This window comes from Oncorhynchus mykiss, chromosome 29, assembly GCF_057628025.1.
Source record: "Oncorhynchus mykiss isolate SJ-2025 chromosome 29, ASM5762802v1, whole genome shotgun sequence".
Classification (NCBI taxonomy): domain Eukaryota; kingdom Metazoa; phylum Chordata; class Actinopteri; order Salmoniformes; family Salmonidae; genus Oncorhynchus; species Oncorhynchus mykiss.
Genome location: NC_143050.1, coordinates 3,039,698 through 3,051,624, shown reverse-complemented (window position 1 = coordinate 3,051,624; position 11,927 = coordinate 3,039,698). Strand labels below are relative to the sequence as shown.

The following is an 11,927-nucleotide window of genomic DNA, read 5'->3' as shown; positions in this document are numbered from 1 at the left end:
GCCCTGGTTGGTGGAGCATGAAGACAGGCCCTGATTGGTGGAGCATGGGGACAAGGCCTGGTTGGTGGAGCATGGGGACAGGCCCTGGTTGGTGGAGCATGGGGACAGGGCCTGGTTGGTGCAGCATGAAGACAGGTCCTGATTGGTGCAGCATGAAGACAAGGCCTGGTTGGTGGGGCATGGGGACAGGCCCTGGTTGGTGGAGCATGGGGACAGGCCCTGGTTGGTGGAGCATGAAGACAAGGCCTGGTTGGTGGAGCATGGGGACAGGCCCTGGTTGGTGCAGCATGGGGACAGGCCCTGGTTGGTGCAGCATGAAGACAGGCCCTGGTTGGTGGAGCATGGGGACAGGACATCAACAGAGCTTGGTGTTTATTACCAGAGGTCAGGACATCAACAGAGCTGGGTGTTTATTACCAGAGGTCAGGACATCAACAGAGCTTGGTGTTTATTACCAGAGGTCAGGACATCAACAGAGCTGGGTGTTTATTACCAGAGGTCAGGACATCAACAGAGCTTGGTGTTTATTACCAGAGGTCAAGACATCAACGGAGCTTGGTGTTTATTACCAGAGGTCAGGACATCAACAGAGCTGGGTGTTTATTACCAGAGGTCAGGACATCAACAGAGCTTGGTGTTTATTACCAGAGGTCAGAACATCAACAGAGCTTGGTGTTTATTACCAGAGGTCAGAACATCAACAGAGCTTGGTGTTTATCACCAGAGGTCAGGACATCAACAGAGGTCAGGACATCAACAGAGCTTGGTGTTTATTACCAGAGGTCAGGACATCAACAGAGCTGGGTGTTTATTACCAGAGGTCAGGACATCAACAGAGCTTGGTGTTTATTACCAGAGGTCAGAACATCAACAGAGCTTGGTGTTTATTACCAGAGGTCAGGACATCAACAGAGCTTGGTGTTTATTACCAGAGGTCAGGACATCAACAGAGCTGGGTGTTTATTACCAGAGGTCAGGACATCAACAGAGCTTGGTGTTTATTACCAGAGGTCAGGACATCAACAGAGCTGGGTGTTTATTACCAGAGGTCAGGACATCAACAGAGCTGGGTGTTTATTACCAGAGGTCAGGACATCAACAGAGCTTGGTGTTTATTACCAGAGGTCAGGACATCAACAGAGCTGGGTGTTTATTACCAGAGGTCAGGACATCAACAGAGCTTGGTGTTTATTACCAGAGGTCAGGACATCAACAGAGCTTGGTGTTTATTACCAGAGGTCAGGACATCAACAGAGGTCAGGACATCAACAGAGCTTGGCGTTTATTACCAGAGGTCAGGACATCAACAGAGCTGGGTGTTTATTACCAGAGGTCAGGACAACAGAGCTTGGTGTTTATTAGATGTATTATAGGTCATCAGATGACCTAATGTTGGAGAAATACCCCACAATGGTGCAGATCATGAATACTCCCATTTGCCTTGGTAAAATGTATTTAGTAACATAAAGCAAATCACATTTTCACCAACTCTGGGCAGAGTGAGTGTGCACGTTTGAGGCAGCCCGATTCTGATATTTATTTCACCATTTTTATAATTTAACCTTTATTTAACTAGGCAAGTCAGTTGAGAACAAATTCTAATTTTCAATGAAGGTCTAGCAACAGTGGGTTAAACTGCCTTGTTCTCGGGGGAACAGTGGGTTAAACTGCCTTGTTCTCAGGGGAACAGTGGGTTAAACTGCCTTGTTCTCGGGGGAACAGTGGGTTAACTGCCTTGTTCTCAGGGGAACAGTGGGTTAAACTGCCTTGTTCAGGGGCAGAACAACAGATTCTTACCTTGTCAACTCAGGGATTCAATCTTGCAACCTTTCAGTTACTGGCCCAGATGCTCTAACCACTAGGCTACCTGCCTCCTCTCCACTCTAACGACTAGGCTACCTGCAGCCCCAGATGCTCTAACCACTAGGCTACGCTGTAGCCCCATATTGGTTTATGATATTTAATTCACCATTATTGGTCTTTTGACCAATTAACATCAGCTCTTTCTCAGAGCCGATCTAAATTAGTCAAAAAGACCAATAATGGTTTAATAAAATATTAGAATTGGGCTGCCTGTGTAAATGAAGCCTATGAACTAGACAGACCCAACAGACACGGGAACAGTAGGACATTTGAAATGCGCCAATGAAAACCAGAGGCTGTATGTATCTGAGGCGGAGCGCTGCTCTAGGATCAGTGTTTCCTTATAGATCGTAGTGAATAAAATATCCAATATCTGGACAGGAAGGTCAGCATTCCCTCCTCTCAGACACGTGGTTCACACAGCTACAAATCTTATTCCAAAGCTATTTTTTTATTCAAAACAAAAAACATTGTACACAAAAATCAGCCAACTTAAAATAGAAACCCTTCCTCCTACATCCTCATCCAATCAGAGGGTCGAGGTGGAGAACGGTTCGTGTGACACCAGTCAACAGAATGAAGTTGACTCTAGATACCGATCTAGGATCAGTTACATTCAACCCTTTCAAATTAGGGCGACAACCAATAAGCTGATCTGGGATCAGTGAAGCAGAGAAATCATGGCACAGGGGGTAAAACACGAGAAGACGAGAGGCGAGGAGGACAGCTGACAGTTTTAAATAAAAAGACAAGTGTCCGTTGGACATTCGTCTATATCGGACAATAAAGTCGTCTTCTTCGTGCGGATTAATCTGATCGTCATGAGGAGGACGGGAGAGAGCGAGAGGGGTCATGCTATGAGACAAAACACCGTGTTAGAAGTTTTCAGTTCAGGTGACGAGGGAAGGTGATGGTTTATGGTTAAATTAGTTCTGGTGTAGAAAGTAGCAATACTCCCATCTGGGGACTGTAGAGAGAAACTACATCTCCCAGAATTCCTCTGTAGAGCACTTCCAGATGAGGAAGTGTGTGATGATCTGTAGTCCTCCTGATCTAACAGACCTGCTCTTAGTCTCCTAGTCCTCCCGACACATTTTCACACATGTACAATATTCACAATATATACACACACACACACCTCCAGCTCTCACTCTCAGACACACACTAAAGTCCATTATGATAAACCTTGCAGTTTGACCCAACAACAGGGTTCAGATGTCCTCACACACACACACACACACACACACACACACACAGAGGTGCAGTGATGTCACTTGGAGTCCAGTAGAGGTGTGATGTCCTTGATGCCGTGTTCCGTTGCCACGGTGATGAGGTGATCCAGAGCGTTGAGCCGAGCTAAGAGCTTCACCACCTCCTTGATCTGCTCCCTAGAGAAGGAGAGACAGTTATAACTAGTCTATTAAACATCTAGAAACTCACTGCTAGCCTGCAGTGGTGTAGGGAGCTGGGTGCTAGTTTAGGGAGCTGGGCCGTGGTGTAGGGAGCTGGGTGCTAGTGTAGGGAGCTGGGCACTAGTGTAGGGAGCTGGGTACTAGTTTAGGGAGCTGGCCCGTGGTGTAGGGCGCTGGGCGCTAGTGTAGGGAGCTGGGCACTAGTGTAGGGCGCTGGGCGCTAGTGTAGGGAGCTGGGCGCTAGTTTAGGGAGCTGGGTACTAGTTTAGGGAGCTGGCCCGTGGTGTAGGGCGCTGGGCGCTAGTGTAGGGAGCTGGGCACTAGTGTAGGGCGCTGGGCGCTAGTGTAGGGAGCTGGGTGCTAGTTTAGGGAGCTGGGTGCTAGTTTAGGGAGCTGGCCCGTGGTGTAGGGCGCTGGGCGCTAGTGTAGGGAGCTGGGCACTAGTGTAGGGCGCTGGGCGCTAGTGTAGGGAGCTGGGCGCTAGTTTAGGGAGCTGGGTGCTAGTTTAGGGAGCTGGGTACTAGTGTAGGGAGCTGGGTACTAGTTTAGGGAGCTGGCCCGTGGTGTAGGGCGCTGGGCGCTAGTGTAGGGAGCTGGGCACTAGTGTAGGGCGCTGGGCGCTAGTGTAGGGAGCTGGGTGCTAGTTTAGGGAGCTGGGTGCTAGTTTAGGGAGCTGGCCCGTGGTGTAGGGCGCTGGGCGCTAGTGTAGGGAGCTGGGCGCTAGTGTAGGGAGCTGGGCGCTAGTGTAGGGAGCTGGGCGCTAGTGTAGGGAGCTGGGCGCTAGTGTAGGGAGCTGGGCGCTAGTGTAGGGAGCTGGGCGCTAGTGTAGGGAGCTGGGCGCTAGTGTAGGGAGCTGGGCGCTAGTGTAGGGAGCTGGGCGCTAGTGTAGGGAGCTGGGCGCTAGTGTAGGGAGCTGGGCGCTAGTGTAGGGAGCTGGGCGCTAGTGTAGGGAGCTGGGCGCTAGTGTAGGGAGCTGGGCGCTAGTGTAGGGAGCTGGGCGCTAGTGTAGGGAGCTGGGCGCTAGTGTAGGGAGCTGGGCGCTAGTGTAGGGAGCTGGGCGCTAGTGTAGGGAGCTGGGCGCTAGTGTAGGGAGCTGGCCCGTGGTGTAGGGAGCTGGCCCGTGGTGTAGGGAGCTGGCCCGTGGTGTAGGGAGCTGGCCCGTGGTGTAGGGAGCTGGCCCGTGGTGTAGGGAGCTGGCCCGTGGTGTAGGGAGCTGGCCCGTGGTGTAGGTAGCTGGCCCGTGGTGTAGGGAGCTGGCCCGTGGTGTAGGGAGCTGGCCCGTGGTGTAGGGAGCTGGCCCGTGGTGTAGGGAGCTGGCCCGTGGTGTAGGGAGCTGGCCCGTGGTGTAGGGAGCTGGCCCGTGGTGTAGGGAGCTGGCCCGTGGTGTAGGGAGCTGGCCCGTGGTGTAGGGAGCTGGCCCGTGGTGTAGGGAGCTGGCCCGTGGTGTAGGGAGCTGGCCCGTGGTGTAGGGAGCTGGCCCGTGGTGTAGGTAGCTGGCCCGTGGTGTAGGGCGCTAGTGTAGGGAGCTGGCCCGTGGTGTAGGGCGCTAGTGTAGGGAGCTGGTGTAGGGAGCGGGCCCGTGGTGTAGGGCGCTAGTGTAGGGAGCTGGCCCGTGGTGTAGGGCGCTAGTGTAGGGAGCTGGTGTAGGGAGCGGGCCCGTGGTGTAGGGCGCTAGTGTAGGGAGCGGGCCCGTGGTGTAGGGCGCTAGTGTAGGGAGCTGGTGTAGGGAGCGGGCCCGTGGTGTAGGGCGCTAGTGTAGGGAGCTGGCCCGTGGTGTAGGGCGCTAGTGTAGGGAGCTGGTGTAGGGAGCGGGCCCGTGGTGTAGGGCGCTAGTGTAGGGAGCTGGCCCGTGGTGTAGGGCGCTAGTGTAGGGAGCTGGTGTAGGGAGCGGGCCCGTGGTGTAGGGAGCTGGTGTAGGGAGCGGGCCCGTGGTGTAGGGCGCTAGTGTAGGGAGCGGGCCCGTGGTGTAGGGCGCTAGTGTAGGTAGCTGGCCCGTGGTGTAGGGCGCTAGTGTAGGGAGCTGGCCCGTGGTGTAGGGCGCTAGTGTAGGGAGCTGGCCCGTGGTATAGGGCGCTAGTGTAGGGAGCTGGCCCGTGGTGTAGGGCGCTAGTGTAGGGAGCTGGCCCGTGGTATAGGGCGCTAGTGTAGGGAGCTGGCCCGTGGTGTAGGGCGCTAGTGTAGGGAGCTGGTGCAGGTATATAGCATCCATAATGTGCCTATAACCTCTTTAAAAAAGCATTTATAACATGTAATCACGTACTTGGCGTTCCTCTTGTCGATGTCGGACCCCCCCAGAGAACCTCTCAGCAGAGCAGAGGCCAGGTGCGTGAGGTAACGACAGAAGGGCTCCAGCTGAGGCAGGGTCTGCTGACCTTTCAACCCTACAAACCACTGGGCTGGGAAACACTCCACCACCTACACACACACAGGGTACGCAGACCGACAGACGCACAGACAGCCAGCCAGCCCGACACACAGAGACAGACAGACAGCCCGACAGACACACAGAGACAGACACACAGACAGACACACAGACAGCCAAACAGACACACAGACAGCCAGCCCGACAGACACACAGAGACAGACAGCCCGACAGACACACAGAGACAGACAGCCCGACAGACAGCCAGCCCGACAGACAGACAGCCAGCCCGACAGACAGACAGCCAGCCCGACAGACAGCCAGCCCGACAGACAGCCAGCCCGACAGACAGCCAGCCAGCCCGACAGACAGCCAGCCCGACAGACAGCCAGCCCGACAGACAGCCAGCCCGACAGACAGCCAGCCCGACAGACAGCCAGCCCGACAGACAGCCAGCCCGACAGACAGCCAGCCCGACAGACACACAGAGACAGACAGCCCAACAGACACACAGACAGCCAGCCAGCCAAACAGACACACAGCCAGCCAAACAGACACACAGAGAGACAGACAGCCCGACAGACACAGAGAGACAGACACCCCAACAGAAACATGTTGAACTAAAGTAATCTTAAAACATGGACAAGGTAGAGGTGGGATTCCTCAGGAACAAGGTGTGTGTGTGTCTGCGTACCCTCTGACTCTTCAGTACGCTGTCTTCCCCAGCCTCAGCGTTCTGTAGGGCCGACAGGATGTATCTGTTCAGGGTGGAGTCCAGAGCCAACTCCCTCACCGTGGAACCAGACAATACACCACTCCACTGGAGGATGTTACCTAGCAACTAGAGGAGGGAGAGGGAGTCAATATCTGTTACCTAGCAACTAGGGGGGAGTCAATATCTGTTACCTAGCAACTAGAGGAGGGAGAGAGAGTCAATATCTGTTACCTAGCAACTAGAGATGGGGAAGAGTCAATATCTGTTACCTAGCAACTAAATGGGGAGAGTCAATATATGTTACCTAGCAACTGGTAACACAATATATATTTTTTATGTTTTGAGGCCTAATTTGGTATTTTATTAGGATCCCCATTAGCTGTTGCAAAAGCAGACCTATTCAAAAAAGCAGGGCTTTATTACAGACAGACCTCTCCCCATCTTTACAACCATTGAATAGATATGTTCTGACCATGACAGTTTACAATCTAAGGTAACACCAAGTAATTTAGTCTCCTCAACTTGTTCAACACTCCACATCATTCATCACCAGATTAAGCTGAGGTCTAGAACTTAAGGAATGATTTGGACCAAATACAATGCTCTTAGTTTTAGAGACAAGGCAGATGACACACCAAGGAGACAAGACTCGAACAACTGTCAGAAGGGCGAAGAAACTGTTTTGCCCTGAACCCAGACAGCTGTCAGTATAGGGGTTGTCAGTATAGGGGACTCCCCAGTGGGGGGGGGGGGGCGACTCCAAAGCCTACCCATGGCTGTGTCTCTGCCCAGTCATGTGACATCCATCGATTAGGCCTAATTGATTTATTACAATTGAATGATTTCCTTCTAATGAACTGTAACTCTGTAAAATCTTTGAAATTGTTGCATGTTGCACTTAAATACAGTACCAGTCAAAAGTTTGGACACACCTACTCATTCCAGGGTTCTAGAACTCCTACTCATTCCAGGGTTTTAGAACACCTATTCATTCCAGGGTTTTAGAACACCTACTCATTCCAGGGTTTTAGAACACCTACTCATTCCAGGGTTTTAGAACACCTACTCATTCCAGGGTTCTAGAACACCTAGTCATTCCAGGGTTTTAGAACACCTATTCATTCCAGGGTTTTAGAACACCTACTCATTCCAGGGTTCTAGAACACCTACTCATTCCAGGGTTTTAGAACACCTACTCATTCCAGGGTTTTAGAACACCTAGTCATTCCAGGGTTTTAGAACACCTAGTCATTCCAGGGTTTTAGAACACCTACTCATTCCAGGGTTTTAGAACACCTACTCATTCCAGGGTTTTAGAACACCTACTCATTCCAGGGTTTTAGAACACCTACTCATTCCAGGGTTTTAGAACACCTACTCATTCCAGGGTTTTAGAACACCTACTCATTCCAGGGTTTTAGAACACCTACTCATTCCAGGGTTTTAGAACACCTACTCATTCCAGGGTTCTAGAACACCTACTCATTCCAGGGTTCTAGAACACCTACTCATTCCAGGGTTCTAGAACACCTACTCATTCCAGGGTTTTAGAACACCTACTCATTCCAGGGTTTTAGAACACCTACTCATTCCAGGGTTTTAGAACACCTACTCATTCCAGGGTTTTAGAACACCTACTCATTCCAGGGTTTTAGAACACCTACTCATTCCAGGGTTTTAGAACACCTACTCATTCCAGGGTTTTAGAACACCTACTCATTCCAGGGTTTTAGAACACCTACTCATTCCAGGGTTTTAGAACACCTACTCATTCCAGGGTTTTAGAACACCTACTCATTCCAGGGTTTTAGAACACCTACTCATTCCAGGGTTTTAGAACACCTACTCATTCCAGGGTTTTAGAACACCTACTCATTCCAGGGTTTTAGAACACCTACTCATTCCAGGGTTTTAGAACACCTACTCATTCCAGGGTTTTAGAACACCTACTCATTCCAGGGTTTTAGAACACCTACTCATTCCAGGGTTTTAGAACACCTACTCATTCCAGAGTTTTAGAACACCTACTCATTCCAGAGTTTCTTTATTTTTACTATTTTCTACATTGTAGAATAATAGTGAAGACATCAAAACTGTGAAATAACACATGGAATCACATAGTAACCAAAAAAAGTGTTAAAACAAATCTAAATATATTTTATATTTGAGATTCTTCAAAGTAGTCACCCTTTGCCAAGAGTGTGCAAAGCTGTCATCAAGGCATTCTCTCAACCAGCTTCATGGGTTAGTCACCTGGAATGCATTTCAATGTGGAATTTCTTTCCGTCTTAATAAATTTGAGCCAATCAGTTGTGTTGTGACAAGGTATTGGGTGGTATACAGAAGGCAGCAGGCCCCAGTGAAACAAGTGGCTCTCGTCGCAGCAGGCCCCCGTAAAAACAGATACAGGCAGGGAGACGCTTTAATTAGAGGAATTAGGAGGATCATGTATTATACGGTTTAACCAAATCATCGTTTTAGCCTCCTAGAAAATTAGGACGTTTTTGTTTTTTTAAAGCGAGGTGACCATGAAGAATGTACATCTCCTACCGATACAACTAATACAAACAAACACAAAATCTCACTCAAAAGGTTGCAATATGAGCCTAGTTAAACGATGTCCCATTAGAGCCGTGGTTCTGGTAACCTTTCCCTTACCTTGACACAGGACCAGAACTGCCTCTGGAAGAAGAGGTAGGGACCACTGTTCTTATTCTCCAACACGCTGGAAGACACCAAAAAAAAACAGACTTCCTCTAACCAATCGAATGGCTTCTCAGACATTGAATAGTGTATTTCTCTCTTTCCTCACTGTGTCATAATGGGTTAGGCCAGAGTTTTCCCCCAAACTCAGTCCTGGGACCCGCCCTGGGTGCACGGTCAGTTTATTTCCCCCTAGCTTGATGAGTTGATTATTTGAATCAGCTGTGTAGGACTGGGGGGGACCAAAAACTGCACCAGAAAGGAATTTTTAGAAGGACAAGTAGAGAACGGTGTTTGTGACTCACTTCTTGGGGTAAAGAGGTAAGAACACATCATCATCCAGGGTCCTTCTGGTCCTCAATACGATGGTCTTCAGAAACTCCTGGAGGAGGGAAAGACAGGTGAGAGGGTGAGAGTGAGGGTGAGAGAGAGGGGAGAGAGGGGTGGGTGAGAGAGAGGGGTGAGGGTGAGAGAGAGAGGGAGGGAGGGAGGGGTGAGGGAGAGCGGGTATCTAGCTTGGAATATATTTATGTTACCAAACTAGAACATATTGATGTCTTCACATGTATAATAAGGGTTGAGTGAAGGTGAACCGATGTTACAGAGAAAGGGGAACGTTAACATTCTGTCAGAACACGTCACGGTCAAATATGTCCTATGGAGAGGGTCAAAGGGCAACAGTCTGGGTTCAGACACCGATAAGGAAGGACAGCCGTGGAGTCGGGAGGAGTGAGGAATATGGGCCGAGGTCAGGTCAGGTGACAAGGACCACCTAAATTCCTGCCTAGCAACAGAGACGTATTGGCTGTCTGGATGTGTCTAGACTCTGCCTCATAGGAGGGTATAAATATATGTACTTGTGTAAACATGACTTTGACCCAGTGGGTGAATAAACCTGGTTTGAGCTTTACTCTGTCAGAACCAATCATTAAAAACATGAAATGGTTACAACAACAAAAAACTATTTTAATTCTAGGCAGCCGAGGGACTTCAGAACAGCAGGGTGTGTGTGTGTGTGTGTGTGTGTGTGTGTGTGTGTGTGTGTGTGTGTGTGTGTGTACTAACCTGTGTGTTCCTGTTGTCGCCATTCAGAACAGTAGGGTGTGTGTGTGTGTTTGTGTGTGTGTGTACACTAACCTGTGTGTTCCTGTTGTCTCCATTCAGAACAGTAGGGTGTGTGTGTGTGTGTACTAACCTGTGTGTTCCTGTTGTCTCCATTCAGAACAGTAGGGTATCCTCTAAGGAGTCTGGTCACGAAGCTCACCAGCCTGGTTGTCTGACTACAGGACAGAGGATCCCACACCTGCTCAGCTAGCACTGCAGAGAGAGAGAGAGAGAGAAAGAGAGAGAGACAAGAGAGACGGAGAGGGGGAGACCGTAAGAAATTAATTTCTGATGTCCCAGACCAAATGGAGAATGTGTTATAACTAAATCTCTCTCCACTATAACAGACAGTAGGTTGATGTGTTACCTGCTAGTCTGGCAGTATAACTTTCTCCACTATAACAGACAGGTTGATGTGTTACCTGCTAGTCTGGCAGTATAACCCTCTCCACTATAACAGACAGGTTGATGTGTTACCTGCTAGTCTGGCAGTATAACCCTCTCCACTATAACAGACAGGTTGATGTGTTACCTGCTAGTCTGGCAGTATAACTCTCTCCACTATAACAGACAGTAGGTTGATGTGTTACCTGCTAGTCTGGCAGTATAACCCTCTCCACTACAACAGACAGTAGGTTGATGTGTTACCTGCTAGTTTTGGCAGTATAACCCTCTCCACTATAACAGACAGGTTGATGTGTTACCTGCTAGTCTGGCAGTATAACTCTCTCCACTATAACAGACAGTAGGTTGATGTGTTACCTGCTAGTCTGGCAGTATAACTCTCTCCACTATAACAGACAGGTTGATGTGTTACCTGCTAGTCTGGCAGTATAACTCTCTCCACTATAACAGACAGTAGGTTGATGTGTTACCTGCTAGTCTGGCAGTATAACTCTCTCCACTATAACAGACAGGTTGATGTGTTACCTGCTAGTTTTGGCAGTATAACCCTCTCCACTATAACAGACAGGTTGATGTGTTACCTGCTAGTCTGGCAGTATAACTCTCTCCACTATAACAGACAGGTTGATGTGTTACCTGCTAGTCTGGCAGTATAACTCTCTCCACTATAACAGACAGGTTGATGTGTTACCTGCTAGTCTGGCAGTATAACTCTCTCCACTATAACAGACAGGTTGATGTGTTACCTGCTAGTCTGGCAGTATAACCCTCTCCACTATAACAGACAGGTTGATGTGTTACCTGCTAGTCTGGCAGTATAACCCTCTCCACTATAACAGACAGTAGGTTGATGTGTTACCTGCTAGTCTGGCAGTATAACTCTCTCCACTATAACAGACAGGTTGATGTGTTACCTGCTAGTCTGGCAGTATAACCCTCTCCACTATAACAGACAGGTTGATGTGTTACCTGCTAGTCTGGCAGTATAACCCTCTCCACTATAACAGACAGGTTGATGTGTTACCTGCTAGTCTGGCAGTATAACCCTCTCCACTATAACAGACAGGTTGATGTGTTACCTGCTAGTCTGGCAGTATAACCCTCTCCACTATAACAGACAGGTTGATGTGTTACCTGCTAGTCTGGCAGTATAACTCTCTCCACTATAACAGACAGGTTGATGTGTTACCTGCTAGTCTGGCAGTATAACTCTCTCCACTATAACAGACAGGTTGATGTGTTACCTGCTAGTCTGGCAGTATAACCCTCTCCACTATAACAGACAGGTTGATGTGTTACCTGCTAGTCTGGCAGTATAACCCTCTCCACTATAACAGACAGGTTGATGTGTTACCTGCTAGTC

The 11,927-nt window shown here is 49.5% G+C and overlaps 1 protein-coding gene across 2 annotated transcripts in view; it reads right to left on the bottom strand.

Moving 5' to 3' along the window:
- Nucleotides 1–2,295: 2,295 nt before the first annotated feature.
- Nucleotides 2,296–11,927, bottom strand: part of paxbp1 (PAX3 and PAX7 binding protein 1) — a 49,960-nt gene continuing 40,328 nt past the window's right edge. The window contains exons 13-18 of one of the 2 annotated variants that reach the window (XM_036967392.2): nucleotides 10,251–10,372; nucleotides 9,361–9,437; nucleotides 9,011–9,077; nucleotides 6,332–6,478; nucleotides 5,536–5,690; nucleotides 2,296–3,251 (exon numbers count right to left, since the gene is read on the bottom strand). In XM_036967392.2, the coding sequence (XP_036823287.2) occupies nucleotides 3,134–3,251; nucleotides 5,536–5,690; nucleotides 6,332–6,478; nucleotides 9,011–9,077; nucleotides 9,361–9,437; nucleotides 10,251–10,372 (686 nt within the window). In that variant the 3' untranslated portion in view covers nucleotides 2,296–3,133. Of the gene's footprint in view, nucleotides 3,252–5,535; nucleotides 5,691–6,331; nucleotides 6,479–6,627; nucleotides 6,664–9,010; nucleotides 9,078–9,360; nucleotides 9,438–10,250; nucleotides 10,373–11,927 lie in introns of those variants that run through there. The other variant, XM_036967393.2, reaches the window with a different exon arrangement.